This window comes from Haliotis rufescens, unplaced genomic scaffold (assembly GCF_023055435.1).
Source record: "Haliotis rufescens isolate VD_foot unplaced genomic scaffold, xgHalRufe1.0.p SCAF_11, whole genome shotgun sequence".
In the NCBI taxonomy this organism is placed as follows: Eukaryota; Metazoa; Mollusca; class Gastropoda; order Lepetellida; family Haliotidae; genus Haliotis; species Haliotis rufescens.
In genome coordinates this window covers 4073472-4091335 of record NW_025963791.1, presented here as the reverse complement: position 1 = coordinate 4091335, position 17864 = coordinate 4073472, and the positions used below count along the sequence as shown (strand labels likewise).

Sequence of the window (17864 nt, the reverse complement as noted above, 5' to 3'; positions counted from 1 at the left end):
ATTCTCTCATGTACTAGATACTGTAAGGGTTAAACATGTACTACATACTGTATGGGTTAAACATGTACCAGATACCGTAAGGGTTAAACATGTACTAGATACCATAAGGGTTAAACATGTACTAGATACCGTAAGGGTTAAACATGTACTAGATACCGTAAGGGTTAAACATGTACTAGATACCGTAAGGGTTAAACATGTACTAGATACCGTAAGGGTTAAACATGTACTAGATACCATAAGGGTTAAACATGTACTAGATACCGTAAGGGTTAAACATGTACTAGATACCATAAGGGTTAAACTTGTACTAGATACCGTAAGGGTTAAACATGAACTAGATACTGTAAGGGTTAAACATGTACTAGATACTGTAAGGGTTAAACATGTACTAGATGCTGTAAGGGTTAAACATGTTCTAGATACTGTAAGGGTTAAACATGTACTAGATACTGTAAGGGTTAAACATGTACTAGATACTGTAAGGTTTAAACATGTACTAGATACTGTAAGGTTTAAACATGTACTACTATACCCAATTATCATCCGCATTCAGAAAATCCTATCTGCTAAAAAAACCTAATTGGGTTTCTGATAGAAAATAATAATGATTTACACAATAATGTTTTTGTGGATATTTTATACACTCTGTCACTTATCATCCTTAGGTTCTGTCATACAAGAGGAAAATGATATTTCCCATCAACAGATGGAGAGTGTTCAATAGTTACCAGGCTCAGGATCAATATTCTTGATGTCATTGAGGAAATCTGTCACTTTTGACAGCCCTGCTCTCTCCGTCACCTGCCTGCAAAACATACATAGACAAACTGAACATGTACAGACTTTGACCTGATAATAAACATAGAATTTTGTGTAAACATGAACTTAAAGTTTAATGTGCCCTGATGTGTGGCTCACCAATGGTGACCGCCTTGGCGGTCAAGTGGACAGGGCAGAAAGTCTGGGTTCAATCTCCGGCAGTGTCACACCAAAAGGTGTTAAAAGATGGTACTTGTGTTACCCTGACTGACTCTCAGCAGTAAGGGGCTAAAACAAGGACAACTTGGCTTCAAGTCAGTATATTGTGTCTGAGTTGGGTATTCAGGTTAAACTGCTGCATAGTATCTCAGTGGGCTAGCACTATAGAATTACAAATAGTCCAGACAAGTACAATCACACACACACACACACACACACACACACACACACACAGACATGTGTGCATGTCACTATATAAGTGCAATAATCTTGAAGGCAATGTAAAACCCCATTTCACCTCATTGATGGTGTGTCAGCTGGATGTGGAAAACAGTCAATTTTTCTGTATCCTTATATTATGCAGCTATCTATTGGGTATATCAAGGTGACCAGTTATCAATCCTCGTGGTTGATGGTGTAAACATCTTCCTATTCAAGGAGTGTATACTGACATAGTATCACACAGTTTAACAGCTACTGGTGACTTGTAATCAATCGTGTTGCAGACAAACCTGTGGTTGATAATATGAACATCTTCCATCATTAGGTGTGTGTAATGAGACAGTATCAGACTGTGTAACAGTTACCGAATATGTGACCTGCAACTGGTGGTTGATTGTGTGAGCATCTTCCTATTCTGGGAATGTATACTGACATATTACCACAAAGTTTAAAAGTTAAATCATGGTAATTTGCAAAGTGTAATATGGCCTGGTGCTGACAAACCAATGGTTGATAATATGAACAGGTTTCTACTCCTGCAGGGTACAAATGCGACAATATCACACAGTATTGCAGACACTGGGTTTATCAATAAACTCCCTGGAAACAACTGCAGATGTCCCTGTCATTTGCACAACGAGAATCACTTGAATCTACACCATCCTCCTTGACAAATGTAATTCATGCACAACATTTACTCGAGAGTGCTCTAATGAATGAAGAAAAACTTGTCACATTCATAATTCAACAACCCCTTCTGAGTTAGCCAATCTGATTCGTTTAGACTGGATGCTATCAACACATTCAGAGTAGAGGTGTCACGATAAATCGAAATATCGATATATTGCTATTGGTAAGCACTTAAAGTCAATAAATCAATAAATCAGTTTCCGATCAAAAGTATCGATTTCAGTTAGGAATATCGATAGTTTCGATTGTATTTACCATGTCAATAAAATACAGTAAACTACGGTTATAACGAACTCAAAGGGACTGCTTATTTTAGTTCGTTATAACCGTAATTCGTTATAAGCATATATACAGCATAACTACAGGATATAGTCGGGACTAAAAAGTTAGTTCGTTATATCCGTTAGTTCGTTATAAGCGTGTTCTTTATAACCATAGTTTACTGTACATGCAATACTGTTCAAATTTGTTTTTCCCCTGATCATGAGTTGTAGTAATTTACACATATTAATGTGGAAGTTTCTTTTTCTTAAATTATTAGGGTAGAGAAAAAACAAATCAGTCATATCTCAAACTTTATTTTTTATTTGTTGTTATGGTTATCACATTCAAAGGAAACTTCAGTTCCAAGGTATAATACAACTCTAAAATCCATCTGAAATGATACACTGAAAACTATCGATATGTATCGCAATAGTTGCTTGCAATATCAATATTTATTGCAATAGTTTCTTTTAATATCAATAGTTATCGTAATAGTGATTTCTAGACAATTAGTTACCCCTAATTCAGAGCTATATTAAATCAAAATTTTCTTGTCATATTATTTGTATAATGCCAATAAGCCAAATAGCTGATCTATCATAATATAGCTGTACTTCATGCTTATTTCTGCATTGAATGCTTGCACAAGAGAAAAAGAGGATATGATATAAATGTAGACAGTCTGACCTAGACACCCTTGTGAAGATCCAGGTTAGAATAGGTCTTTAGCAACCCATGCTTTGCACAAGGTGACAATGCTTGTCATAAGAGGCGACAATAGGGAACTTGTGGTCAGGCTCACTGACTTGGTTGAAGCATGTCATTGTATCTCAATTGTGTAGATCGATGCCCAGACTTGAATATTTACAGACCGCCGCCATATAGCTGGCATACTGCTGAGTGCAGCGTTAAACAACAAACCAATCCACAAAACAGGATATCTCCAATGAGGAGTTATACCAGTACACACTGCACTTACTTGATGGCAGAAAGAGCCTTGTTGTTCTTGCGCATGCCATGTTGTAGTGCCGCCTCCCACGCTGCACACAGACAGGACACCCTGCACACCAGGAACACATTTACACCACTGCTAATACACAGTATACACTTAACACTAGCCCTGTGGCTTGTCAAAGGGCTAGCAGAATGACAGAAAATGTAAACATTATAAGCATTGTTTTTTTTGTTCAAGCAGGACTTGCTACAAACTCTTAAGAACCAGTTAAACAAGATTTACACCAGTCCATTGGCTAGTCTTTAAAAAGTGAATTTATGTCTACACTGTCTTCACTTAATGTACCACTTAACAATACTTCATAAAGAATAAGTACCACAGAGAAGTGATCGGAATGGGTAATGTACAACAGCCTCTCTAATGGTTCCCCTGTTTAAAAACAAATGTGTCAAGATGTCAGTTCAAAGACTAAATACTGTAGGTATAACATATTTTGTCAGTGTTAACCTGTGAGTATTATTCTTATTAAGTTATAAGTAATAATCATCATGAATATACGTTACTGTTTATCACCATTATTTTCTTGCACTTCGTTGTTGACAAAAAAGGATAAAATGTGTAAAATGACAAACAGTCTTGAAAGACTCCAATTAAATTCAGACACTGTGTTAGGGAAATTGAACCACCAAAAAACTGCATAAACAATTAAGATTCTTTTTTCATGATTTTGTAGAAAGTTTTGACCTATTAGCAACAGTGAAAAGCATACTCTACAGTTTGAAAAACTATACTTTTTTGTTATTTCACATTTTACTGGAATATGTAAGGATTTTCTTTTTTTAAAATGAAAATAAAAAAAACATACGGCAGACTTTGTGACGGCGTCTGAGAACCAAAAGGGGTGGGGGGAGGGGAGGGTTTGGGGGTCAGGACAGCCTATGGATCCTGTCAGTTGCATTTATCTTCTGACTGCACTTCCAATTTAGTTATCATATTTACCTGCTGTCTGCATCGGTGGCAAGCTCTGATCGTCCGCCAAATCTCACCTGACACTGTAATTACAGGAAACCATTGAGGTAAACCTTAAACGTATGGAAGCATTTTTGAAACAATGGCTGACTGACACTCACTGCAGAGTGAGGATGGAGAACAAGGTGTGTGCACGTTATGTCATTGTTAGCAATATTCAAGCCAAGCCTGATCACCTGGTCTGCTTCAGCAAATTCTGAATGTACCAAATCAACATATGCTTAAGAGGCAAATAAAAATTTTATTTCATGATTTCTTGGCTCAACAGAATGCTTTTCTTTGTTTCTTTTTTTAATGCTGCACACTGCAATATTCCAACTTAATGACAGTGGTTTGAAAAAAATCAATCAGGACCAGATGAACCAGTGATTGATATCATGAGCTTTGATCCATGCCGTCAGGGTAAGATGACCTGCTATCCACCAGGTCACCTACTGTGACAACCTGATTCATGAAGTCACCTTGTACAGCAAGCATACATAGCTAGGGCCTATTCTAACCCGGAATCCCAGTGGGGCCCAACTGAATGCAAAATGATACAAAGGAATAAACAACTGACCTGTTTAACAGCATCAAGAAGTCGAGTAAGGAGATTCTGTCTTTCAGTGAAATGACAATCATCACCTGCAACATCAAAACAAAAACATTTTATTGAAGTAAATATAAGTTAGGTGCTAGTTGATCTGTTAAAACACACCCTGCCACACCTTGCATTGCTTAAATATAACTGCTGGGAACACCACGAACAAGCCCCACACTGTCTCATGTTAGCGATTATGGATCTTTGACAAAGGGAAGGAACATCTAATATGGTAGGTTCCATCTGTTCCTGGAATCCTAATTTTCAGCAAAATAACATATTTTAACAAACTACAGTAATGTTTTCCACAACCAAAATGAGGTAGGCAATGTATGAGGTTATACAATACCTCTTAGCATAAGGCCATGATAAACTCATTATTGATTTTCAGTTGGGTTTAGCACAGCTTTGAACAGTATTTCAGTTACATCACAGTGTGTCAGCTTGATGTGTGGGGAAAGCCTGAAGTCATGCAGGTCCTGGGCCCCATTCCTCAAAGCTATCTTAGAGCTAAGGTGATCGTAAGTCCCATACTGTAACATAGGTTTACGAACATCATAGCGCTAAGATCGCTTTAAGGAACGGGGCCCTGGACATTTACCACTTTGGTGAAACCCACAAGCATTGGTATGGTGCTGACAAACCTGGAAACATTATCGGGGAAGACCAGGGATTTGAACCCACGAGCAAATTGCAATGGCTTAGACGACTGTTGCCACCATTGTCTCAACCTACAGTTGAAAATAATGGCTGTGTGTGTTGCCTTTACTTGATGAAATACATTACATACATAGTCCTACCAAACAATCATTCTTCAAGTGAAAAATATCTATCCACAGTTGAATAGATTTAAAAAACATATATATATGTTTTTTAAATCTATTCAATCTGTGTACATTAACTGCGGAAATATATATATATATATATAAAAACATAAAATATTTATATGCCCCACCTCTCATTTCTAAAATCTAATAACTATCTGTTTGTGGCCTTATGTTCCTGAGGGTGAAAGACATAGATAAAATAAGCCTTTCACAAAAGCCTCTTGGCATTACCAGAGACCATATAATCTATTATATTGTCTCTGGCGTTACAACCATGAAGGGAACAGCCTCCTGGTTAATACACATCCATGCCTCAAACATGCTGAAGGGGCGGTCGGGTAGCCTAGTGGTTAAAGCGTTGGCTAGTCACGCCGAAGACCCGGGTTCGATTCCCGACATGGGTACAATGTGTGAAGCCCATTTCTGGTGTCCCCCGCCGTGATATTGCTGGAATATTGCTAAAAGCGGCGTAAAAAACCATACTCGCTCACTCACTCACTCAAACATGCTGAACATTTAGCATATTGTTGAGCACGATTAAGGCATTATACAAACTAGTCTGAATGAATCATTCAGTTAACAGCTTGAAGTAATGTGTCAGGATAAACAAAATCAATATCATTAACAGGAAAAACGAGATTTGTCAACTGTCACATTACATAATCTACTACAGCTGGAAACTAATCATCCTTGGAACCACAGTATTATGCAATTCATGATAGTCATTTGTGATTCCTTGATTAACAATACATGATAACAAGTCTGCTCAAGCACCTAACTCGACTCAAAGATCATGACTGTGTTTGTAATTATTGGACTAAGTTTCTGCAACAATCTAACTTCACTAATGGATTGGAACCAGTCACTCAAATTGTCTTTTAAGACAATGCCACTTAAAATTGCTGGGCAGCAGAGCCCATGGTCTTATGTTGCTCTCTGCTTGTCTTAGACAAAGTGCAAAACTTAAAATTCAGGATTCCCTAGATTCAATGTTTCCGCTCCAACACTCTAACTTCTTCCCGAGGCAAGAGAGTTAACTGATTTTCAAAGTCCAGTTTCCACCCTTGCCGAACTAGGCTGGAATTCCTGGGCTGGATCGTAGCACCACCAGTGGCTATTACCAGTGATGTCCCTTCTAAGCCTCTCCTATGGACCAATCAGATTCCACCTCTCATATCACTTGCATTTGCTTCAAACAAAATGGCAGCTCCCAGTCAGGACGATCTGATCGATAATCAAGATCTATATTGTGATAAAACATCGCGAAATGCATCAAATCATGTGAGCACTTTGATAAAAACATGAAAAGATTTAGAAAATATCTGTTGACAACAAGTTGGCGGTCAACATGATTTGCAATTCCTGCAATCGAAGGAAAGTTTACGATTTCGTTGCGCAAATTTGATTGGACTATGCATAGACTAGTTAGTCCAGCCAAAATGTAACTCCATAATACCAGCCTAGTTTGGCAAGGGTGGAAACTGGACATTTGTAAGGATAGCGTGTCCTGTGTCATGTGAAAACCAACAGTTAGAATCACAGGACATCTTGTGCAGTGGAATATTGACTACTGCTAATAATATAGGAGCAAAGATCCATGAACTTCCCTTTTTTTTGAAAACTGCTATGTAGTGTAATGCAGAATTTGAAATTAATCATGAGTGAGTTGGGTTTAACAAAGCTTTGAAACATGTTGAGCAGTATTCCAGTTACATCATGGCATTTCAGCTCAATGTGGGTGGAAAAACCTGTAGTGTTGCAGATCTCTATTGTTTATACCACTTTGGAAAAACACATGGTGCTGCCAACCTAGACACATAATCAAGGCGAACTGGGATTCATAGGTTTCTGGAGTGCCCAAGGGATGCAACTCTGCACATAAAATTGTTGTGCCCTAGACGACTTGGCCACTTGTGCCCCTGACATTAAGAATGAACATTAAGAAGTCCATGCCATATAATATCAAAGAAAGAATTGGAGGTTCCTGGATTAAAATATGAACACTTAATCTCTAACAATGTACGAAATGCAGGCATTACACATACATGAATTCCACTGCAGTGAATAGTTGTAAAAAAGATGTGACATCTCACTTATTGTCAATTAGACATACATCACTGTTGTGAGTTTATGGGAGATGTTGTGCACTTGGGGCAGCACACAAACAGATACAAATTAGAAATCACCTGAAACAGCATTTCAAGCAGAATTCTTTTCAAATCAATGTCTACTCAGTGGTGTAAAAATATCCAATTCATATACTGCATCCAAAGAGGTATAAAAAAGAAAACGATCAAATACCCAATGTGAATGAAAGCAAGTGAGTAAATACTCAAAGGCTAAAATATTTATCTGGAGCCCTGATGAACCACTCATGCTGTCAGATTAACCTTTAACATCTCAAACAAGAATTAATCCTGTTTAGTGCCCGTAAATATTTCCAAACTCCACAGGATCAATTGCCTGTTGTAAACATCAATATAACACTGCACATATTTATATAGTTCTTTTGTTACCCTTCTGTGTAAAGTAAGCCAGTTAACATATTATCAAATACTATCTGTGCCAATAAGCTGTGGTGCACATTGTACAAAGGTCTACAGAACAATATGGAAATAACTCTTTATATTAAGAATATATGAACAATACAAGAGTACACAGCATAGACAATGAATGAAATAGATTAAGTCTCTAGGTTAGTGTAACTGGCACAGACTGATAACAATGCTAACTGACAGTAAGATTCAACAAGCTTGTCAGATATTGTGATAACCTATTAATCATGTGATTAGCAATACTTTATGGTTAAAGGAATCTACAGGTTTGATCTCAGCATTATATTAGCTAGACAACACTTTTAACTACACTGTATGATAATCAAGTTTTTTATTTTGTCAAAGAAATATATAGATTTAATTAGCTTTCTTTTTGCATGCTAGTTAACGACTGTTAAGACGATGCATAAACTCATATGAATAGGAACGAATACATCGGTAGCCCTGTAATTTCCTGTTCACAAACAAGTGGCCGAAGATAAATGTCTATTTTGTTTATTAAGATGTATACAAAATATGAAATGTACATGATAAATGATAAGCCAGATATCTGTAGAGAGCTATTCACTAGCAAAAGACGTACACAGAATGATCTCATATGATTCTACTCTCTTTAATTGCTTAGGTTATCTGCAAAATGATCATACGTTTACTGATCGCATTAGTTTCAGGATTGACCTTACGTCTAAATACATTATGCGACTGACGTTTTACGTACCATTCATGATCTTTCAAACCAAACAGCTGCCCGAGTGACAGTTCGTGTCATATTTATCTTTCAATCGCTGTGTTTACACCCTCATTCTCCTCCTCAAAAACAACTCGGGAACCTCCGACTTTGGCAGGTGCTCGGAGATCACATGACTCGAACTTCCGGTATTATAGAGTTCTTTCCCTTAGAAGGTAGGCTGACATGTTGGTTCTATATGAAATTGTTGTGATTTTAAATCAATCAACATCTGAGTAATTGTAAACATTTGATTAATCATGTTTGAGAAATACGAAGTTAAGACATTGTAATTTGATACTAACGTTTCATTATGTCTATCCTTATTATGGCTTTCTTGAATTTTCAGATTAAAGATGGGGCGGCGACCAGCCCGTTGGTACGTGTATAGATAACATGCCGTGGACTCTGTCCCAATGTATATTGCATTGCTTTCTGAATTTGTTGTTTGTCAGTCAAAAGCATGGATAAAGAAGAAATTTATATGCGACCCCTATAGCCTACCCAACAGTCAAAATATTACTTCTAGATTCATCGACGATAGTGTTCTTGGAATATTCTGAACTATTCTTTAAAAAAAGTTACTCTCATGGTGATTCGGCATTATTCAGTATAAACATTACACGTAATCTTTGGATGCTAAAATACACACACGATTTGTATTTTTGGAATGTATTCCCCCACAATTGATAGCCTTGACTAGCTTGACAAGCTGTACCTTTTTGTCCATCAAACTTGTCAAGATCTTAACAAGACAATCAACAGCACTGAAGCTTAGATCTTTTCCTGGGAGCACTTGGATCATGACAATATTTCTCTTGGTGCAATTTCAAACTTTAAGGAGCCACATTGATTTAGGCTTACAAAGATCTTTTTATTTTAAAAATTAAATAAGACAAGTTAGAAAAGAATATGTGGATGAACAACTTCGTTATTACAATTATGGAGATCTAAGCTTCAGTGCTGTTGATTGTCTTATTAAGATCTTGACAAGTTTGATGGACAAAAAGGTACAGCTTGTCAAGCTAGTCAAGGCTATCAATGTGGGGGAATACATTCCAAAAATACAAATCGTGTGTGTATTTTAGCATCCAAAGATTACTTGTAATGTTTATACTGAATTATGCCGAATCACCATGAGAGTTAACTTTTTTTAAAGAATAGTTCAGAATATTCCAAGAACACTTTCATCGATGAATCTAGAAGTAATATTTTGACTGTTGGATATATATCTTATTCCCACTTAGTACACCAATTCTCCCATTTCTTAATGCCTTTCAAAGAAGTTAAGACAGACAAGATTGAAAACATTCCAATTGTTCTAATGTGTCTGAACAACAAACATTGAAGACTTGCTAAAAGTCTTTTAGAACTGCTGGCAGTATTAGCCGTAGTTGTCATTCATGTCATCATTCTGTGATGGACAGCCCGCCGTGATATTGCTGGAATATTGCTGAAAGCGGCATAAAACCATACTCACTCACTGTGATTGACAGTTTGGTTTTGAGATGGTTCTTGGAAACATGTAAAAAATATTCTTCTATCATTTGAACATGTCACCGTTGTGGAATTTAACTGAGAAATGTACATATGACCAGAAATACGTAGATTGTAGCATGACAGATGATAGCATCAGAAGTAAGAAGGGCTTCAGTGTCCTGCAAGGTGTTAAAACTACACTCTGCCGATAAAGGCGAGCAATGTTCTACTCCCGTTTCTTTCAACATGTTCAATATGTGAAATATTTTAGTCGCCAAGCTAATTTTGTTAATGGGCGCCAACTGACAACCAAGCAAGAAGTGCAGGTCTCAGAATGGCAATATGGGTTGCAAATGCGACCAAATTGGTTGCTACTTGGAGTACTCATCAGTGCAAGTGATTGGTGGTTATATCATAAGATACATTTGCAATCCACACCTGCCAATGTACCCACACCTGTAGACCAGTTAGCACCTTCAGAGGCTTGCCTATCAACGATCAAGTATGCTAACTGGCTCCAGTCAAGAGTGTTTAGCATGTTAAATGTGTCATGAGGGCTATTAGAATTTTGGCTTTTGTGTCCTTAGTGTTTCAGGTTAAATTGCGTCCCTGTCTATGTGAAAGACAAACACTTGTGAACATGCATATTTGTAATGAACAGACATGTTAGTGGTGTGCAATACTATTGATTGACCACAATACGGATGTGAAACAATATGCTTTGTGCAATGTGGCAGTAGAGATTGTGATTTTCACTGACAAACTTAAACAATCTCTATTGCCACATAACATTTGTAGTACTTAATGAAGGCGATATTCTACAGGAAGATACTGTTAATTTTTGTTTAATTAACACATCAATATCTATCTCATGTATGAAAAAGCTGTGTCAGTATTTAGCCGTAGACATAGGTTAGTGTTCTGTCCTTTGTAGGGGGCGATGGGGTAGCCTACTGGTTAAAGTGTTTGCTGGTCATGCCTAAGGCCCGGATTCAATTCCCCACATGGGTAAAATGTGTGAAGCCCATTTCTGGATCCCCAACCATGATATTGCTGGAATATTGCTATAAGCGGCATAAAACCATACTCACTGACTGTTCTTTGTATTTCTTTTCCTAGAAACTTCTGTGATTTTGTCTCTATACAAGATTTGATCCTTTCCAATGGCATTACCATGACAAAGCTTTATTTCCTAATTTTTGAGAGGTATCGTACAAGTCTTGGAAAGGCAGGTGTTTGCTAAATAATGCTTTCAACAAGTGAATTCATGTTTCAGCTACCGCTACTGTAAAAACAAGCCGTATCCCAAGTCACGGTTTTGCCGTGGTGTCCCAGGTAAGGAAAACATTTTGGCCTAGAATTTAGAAGACATGCCAAATGGTCCAATGTCTGATAATAATTTGTTTTATTCCCATTGTCCACAACTATTCAAATAGTCAAATTCAACCTATGCAAATCTTAAATGAAGACCAAATGGTTTGGGTTGTCCGACATTGTGACCTGGTTGATGGCATGCCAGCGAACCCGTGAAGATACGGGTTAGACTAGGTCTTCAGGAACTCATGCTTGCTGAAAGACAATTATGTTAGATGTAAGAGGCAACTAACAGATCGGGTGGTCATGCTCGCTTACTTGGTTGATGCATGTCATTGTATCCCAATTGTGTAGAGCAATGCTCATGATCTCAATCACTGGATTGTCTGGTCCAGACTGGATTATTTACTTACATACATTATTTAACTGGATGTATACAATGGTATAAGGACTTTGTGTAAGTAACACACTGGATCAGTTGATAATGAATATCAACAGACAACCCGAAGATTAAGTTGACAAATTAGAATGTCACTGCTTTTATCATACTACAAATAATTGATCAACTTCTATCTTTCAGATCCAAAGATCCGAATCTTTGATTTGGGCAGAAAGAAGGCTCGTGTTGATGAGTTCCCTCTCTGCATCCACTTGATCTCCGATGAGTATGAACAGCTGTCATCGGAAGCTCTGGAGGCTGGACGTATCTGCGCCAACAAGTACCTGGTGAAGATCTGCGGCAAGGATTCCTTCCACTTACGTGTGCGCTTACATCCCTTCCACGTCATCAGGATCAACAAGATGTTGTCCTGTGCCGGTGCTGATCGGTGAGTCATAGCTTTATGGCAGTCGGGTAGCTTAGAGGTTAAAGCATTTACTTGTCAGTGAAGGCCTGGGTTTGATTCACCACATGAGTGTGTAGCCAGTCAACCGTTGCAATTTTATTGACATTTTAGCAAATCTTGATGGCCATGCAAGTTAAGGTGCGGTCATTGGTCTTATCTTCTTTTGTATGTTGTTACTTCCCTTTTGCTAAATCAATTGTCATTTTTAACATAAAATATTTTTAGTTTTGATTTTGAAAATTGTTGATGTGTTAAATTTCATTTGAATAGGCTTTGTACCTAACTCCTTTGTTGCAGTTGGCCATACTGATTTTGACAATTTACAAAAAGAAATTATATTACCAGTAAATGTATTTTTTATGTTGGAATATTCTAAATTAAAATGCTAGAAAAAATAGGAAATGTGAATTTGGAATGTATATGGAGGCAGTTGGCATAAAAGGTATAACACATGAACAGTTTTATATTTTAGAGATTGAAAGTAAAAGATTATGTAGTTCTTTCTCACTCACCATGCTTACTTAGGGGATAACCACAGTTTGATAAATATCAATGGATACCCAATCTCATTAATATCAGAAATCAGTTCTCGCTACCGCTAAACAAAGATCTGAGGACATCCCATAAGGCATGTTATGGGTCACGTCAGAACGACCTTTCATCCGACCAATCAGAGCATCGCTTACCAGATTATGAAAGTGACAGTCGGAATGTGATTTCTAATCATACAACCTTGAAAACTTTAACTCCGAACGATATTTACGGGTTTAACCACTGAGTCCATACAATCTACATCCATTTGCCATTCCAGAATGTTCTTTTGTTCAGGTTTCAAATTTGTAATCAAGAATTTGTCAAAATATGTTTCGAAGCGTAGTCGCCAATTTGAAATTAGTGCCTTAAAGAACGAGAAAGCTGCCTTCTGATTGCCCACGGTGTTCATGACGGAAGTGTACGATGCGCATGCACATAAGGGAGCTTACTGAAAATTAACCTGTATAATCATGAACTTGCATTTTGGATTAATGGAAACATTTTGAAGGTATTCGGCAAGCGTGTAACATTTAGCACATGGTAAAAATCCTATTTAAAATCACCTGATATACTGCACATTAAAAAAGATATTGTGATACGTATCGTGGATATGACGAATCTCAATTTACCGACATTCCTGTAATACTGTGCACCTTTGCTGTCCGTGTGTGCATCAGTCTGTGCAAGATGTTGTTTCTTGAGCAGATCTTTGAAACCATACAATATTTCTTCACCAAACTTCACACACAGATAGGTCTAGTGGGAACTGGAGCATAATGACGGTTTAATTATTTTTCTGAGTTTTTATGGCAAAACTTTGTCTGAAAATGGGGGTAGTTATACAATCAATATAACCAGTTGATGATTCACAACTTGCGGGGGATATCGATGACTTTGTCAGGGTTCGAAATTAAGGGACGCTAAGACGCAAAATGCGTCTTAATTTATGATTTTGCGTCTATAAATCAAAATAAAGACGATATTTTTTTGCGTCTTGCTTTTTCCCCGTTTAACAATTGGTTGAGAAATACCTAAGTTTCTAAATTCACTGTGATAACATTTAAATTCGCGAAGATTTTCCTTGATTTGTTTACCTCCAATTGAGAGTTACCTCCCCATTCGCGTTTCCGGGAAAACCTTTTACTTCTTTTCAACTTTCGTGAACGCGGACTATTCCGAGCTCTTTTTGACCAATGAACATATAGCACGGAGCTTAATATTATGCAAATGACGTTTGTCTATTTTCGGGAGACCAATCAAATGCCGTAAAAACTATGTCATCGGTAATTTATTCAATTGACCCAAGGTCGTTTCTTATTTTAAGATGACATGCCATCCTCGAATACCAGACGACACCCGTAGGCCGGTTGACTGACGAAGCCGTAGTCACGTCAAAATAGTATATATAATTTTATTAACCTACCTGTCCTATGATTCATTTATTTAATCTATCACATTTCACAATGTCTGAAATACGTATTCCATTTCAATTTATCATTTCTTATCGATGAATTAAAAAACTATTCACTATTCCCGCAATGTTATTGAAAATAAAATCTCGAAAACACTTTTCGACAACGGGTCCACAGCGAACATGTCAAAGAGCAATGTAAAGACTTTTCAAGCTATATATTATACAAAGTAATAGATAAAATTTTAAAAATATATCTTAAAGTTGTCAGACTTACATTTAAGTTATTATTTCAATCTTTTCGTGCGATCGCGTGTAATGTAAGTCAAATGACATCTCGGCTTTCGTCGTCTCAATTTCCTCGGTTCGGAGACGATGTTTAATGCAAAAATATAAGCATGAAAAATCTTTGTCACAGCTCGTAACCTGGCACGATACATCTATGAAGTTCCATATTTTTAATATAGATCGCAATTTCCTGCTTAAAACTTTTAGAATAACACGATTTAACCAAAGTCTTTCGTCAAATTCTGAAATTTATCAGATCATAGATGTAATTTGATTGGCCGACTTAGGTCACGTGCTCAGATTTGACCAGTCACGAACCTTGTAGCAGATTTTGGCAAAGACAGAGTCATTAGAAACCAATTTTATCAAAGCTTTCTAGCGATGTGTCACATGGCAGTCTTCGACGACCGTGTTATATGAAAACGGAGGTATCTCTTCATGTTACTGAACGAACAGCCGCTGTTATCGGGAAATGGGTGATGGCAGATACCAGATCTATTTACAATTCTTTTTAAAATATTTTTTTCCAATTGTGTTTTTTATGAAATCTTATAGATTCTGTTTGCGAAAATCGTCAATTTTGCGCTTCCTTGGTCCTTAATCTGGACGTTATGAATGTGTTAGCTTACATTTTCTTTCTTTATTTACAACGAACATAATTAAGTTGTAAATGCATTATCTAAATAATGTGATAAACATAACATATTTTCTAAACAACAGGATTGGAACTTGAAATGGTGTATAATATGTGCTAGCAAAGATGTTTTACAAACATGCAGATATTTTCTTTGATAAATGTTTTATGAGTGTAATTTAATTACTTTGTTATCTGAATGTCATAACATGCATAATCAGCCATTATTTATATGCAGCATAAATCACGATCATGCAATCTTGTGATATATATTTTGAAGTTTTGAGTTGAGAAAAAATAATTGCTTGTTGATTTTTGATTTTGCTTGTAACTTTTAAAACCACAAGCAAAAATTTGCTTGTGCCTAAAAAAATTAAATTCTAACCCTGTTTGTCCTTGTGATTTCTTTTATTTCGAGGTGAATGTTATTTCAAAATGTATTAAGCTTACAGTGAAGACCATGATATCACTTATCTCTAAAATGTATGATATTATTCCCAAACAAAATTTGCAAAGTGGTTGAGTTAATTGTGTACAAGATATGCTCTGATTCAAGTACACTACCCCAATCTGGTGTTAATCCCAACCTGATGGTGTCATGGGTCCCCGGGGTTTAACAGATTAAGACCAAATTGCCATTTTTATATAATCAACTTAAGGTGAACTGAATTTGGGCTTATATACTACTCAAAAGAAGTTAAGGACACGACACTTTCATCTGTCTTGGCATGACATAATCTACAGTTATGGTTATTTGAAAGAATTGGGTGTTCTTAGACTTCTTTTGAGTGGCATGTAATACTTGTCATACTTTCATTTGTAGTTTAAAAACAATTTCTTATTGCAGCATGTTTAGGCAACAATACTCTTTTGAGTCAACTTTATCGTTATATATTTACCAAGCAATCTTACTTATATTGTTGATATTGTTGAATAAGAATATTGGTGATCCTTATATAGTTCAAATGTGACTGATCAGCTGATAATGTTTTCTTAAATGCTTGTGACTGTTATTTGTGAAGATGTTTTTATTTGTGAAAATATGATTGAAATGATTTTATTTCAGACTTCAGACCGGTATGCGTGGTGCTTGGGGTAAACCTCAAGGGACTGTGGCCCGTGTAAACATTGGACAGCCGATCATGTCGGTCCGTTCCAGAGAGCAGAACGAGTCTGCTGTGATTGAGGCCCTCCGGAGAGCCAAGTTCAAGTACCCTGGCAGACAGAAGGTCAGTCTTTCTACACTCCAGCTATGTTTTGTCTTCTGGTAGTAGTGAGAATTTCAACAATGATGATTAGCATGATGAGTAGTTTGAAAGACCAATTGATCTTCTTAATTATAAATATCACACTTTTTTTATATAAATTGATGGCAGACTTAAATTTTGTTATATTTGTTGGTTGTGAAAACAAAACTTGTTTTAAGTCTTACGGCTAACATAGTATGGTGGATTGAAAAACATTGACTTAATAAGGCTTATTATCCATCTAAAAGTGCCTTGAAAAAGAGTTGAAAGCATTGAAAAGGCGTTGAATTTTATTATTCCATCTGTATGTTGACCATTTTGACAAACTTGTGAATTATTGACTGTTTCAACATTTAGTTGATCAGGTGTTTCAATCACAACTAAAGACATTTTCAGTTTACTAATGGGTTCATTTCCTGTGTTTCAGATTGTGCTCTCCAAGAAGTGGGGATTCACCAAGTGGCCAAGAGACTGCTATGAGGATATGTGCGCTGATGGACGCCTGATTCCTGACGGTGTCAGTGTTCAGTACAGACCCAACCGAGGCCCTCTCAACAAGTGGAGAAAGGACCAGACCAACCTCAGGTCCTAGACAGACTGTTGGGACAAACATGGTCATGAATAAAGAGCTGGAGAAATAAATTATGAACTGTTAGTCTTATGTTATAGAGCACAATTGCATTGCATTGAAAAAAACAGATGTAGGCATACAGGGAATGCAGCTACGCTTGTCAAGTGAATGTAGAGATAAAAAGCAAAATCAATGCCTCCACAGCCTCAACCTCTTGGCCAATGAGACGCTTGGAACATACTGCTTTTCCACTTAAGACTGTGATAGCAGGTTTTATTGTGATGAAGTTATCCATAGGGCTAGTAGGATTTCAGGCTTGTTTGGGGTGTCCTGGTAATTGTTTCAGTTGAGTGCATGTTGTACAAGTCGCCCAGTGAACAGGTGGGTCGTGCATAAACTGGCTGTTTGTATGCTGTCATTCTCTGGTGCCTGGATGGCTGAGTCTTTCAACCAATTGTTTTGCCTGGCCCATACTTGATTATCCTCATACAGTGGCTGTGTGAATCATTGCTTATCCTGTCAACAGCGGGTGCCTTCCTCTCCCTTACCCCTATAGGGATTCCAGGTTAGAATTTCTCCCCAGTAACCAATGCTGGTCTGGGGTGACTTGGTTGATATCCTTGTACCAGAACATGGTGGATCATTGCCTCGTACAGACTCTGAATATTTACAGGTTGTCGTCATAGGTGTAATTGGCGATAGGCAACTATA

The 17864-nt window shown here is 37.1% G+C and overlaps 2 protein-coding genes across 4 annotated transcripts in view; one reads left to right on the top strand and one right to left on the bottom strand.

The window, feature by feature from the left end:
* Positions 1–8957, bottom strand: part of LOC124134327 (sorting nexin-29-like) — a 31549-nt gene extending 22592 nt beyond the window's left edge. For all 3 annotated transcript variants that reach the window (XM_048392128.1, XM_048392129.1, XM_048392130.1), the window contains exons 1-5: positions 8822–8957; positions 4701–4765; positions 4112–4164; positions 3137–3217; positions 732–808 (exon numbers count right to left, since the gene is read on the bottom strand). In XM_048392128.1, coding sequence (XP_048248085.1) covers positions 732–808; positions 3137–3217; positions 4112–4164; positions 4701–4765; positions 8822–8828 — 283 coding nt within the window. In that variant the 5' untranslated portion in view covers positions 8829–8957. The remainder of the gene's footprint in view (positions 1–731; positions 809–3136; positions 3218–4111; positions 4165–4700; positions 4766–8821) is intronic.
* Positions 8958–9062: 105 nt separating this feature from the next.
* On the top strand, positions 9063–17224 carry LOC124134328 (60S ribosomal protein L10-like). The gene is made up of 5 exons (XM_046499089.2): positions 9063–9209; positions 11586–11644; positions 12204–12450; positions 16402–16564; positions 17010–17224. The coding sequence occupies exons 1-5, from the start codon at positions 9187–9189 to the stop codon at positions 17172–17174; spliced, it is 657 nt and encodes a 218-aa protein (XP_046355045.1). The 5' UTR covers positions 9063–9186; the 3' UTR covers positions 17175–17224.
* The last annotated feature ends 640 nt before the right edge of the window (positions 17225–17864 follow it).

What these genes read in the sequence shown, in the direction of transcription:
- LOC124134328 (XM_046499089.2), top strand. Translation starts at nt 9,187, where the DNA reads ATGGGGCGGCGACCAGCCCGTTG. An exon ending in GTTTTGCCGTGGTGTCCCAG is followed by an intron (nt 11,645 to 12,203) that starts GTAAGGAAAACA and finishes TCTATCTTTCAG; the next exon opens with ATCCAAAGATCCGAATCTTT. An exon ending in AGTACCCTGGCAGACAGAAG is followed by an intron (nt 16,565 to 17,009) that starts GTCAGTCTTTCT and finishes CCTGTGTTTCAG; the next exon opens with ATTGTGCTCTCCAAGAAGTG.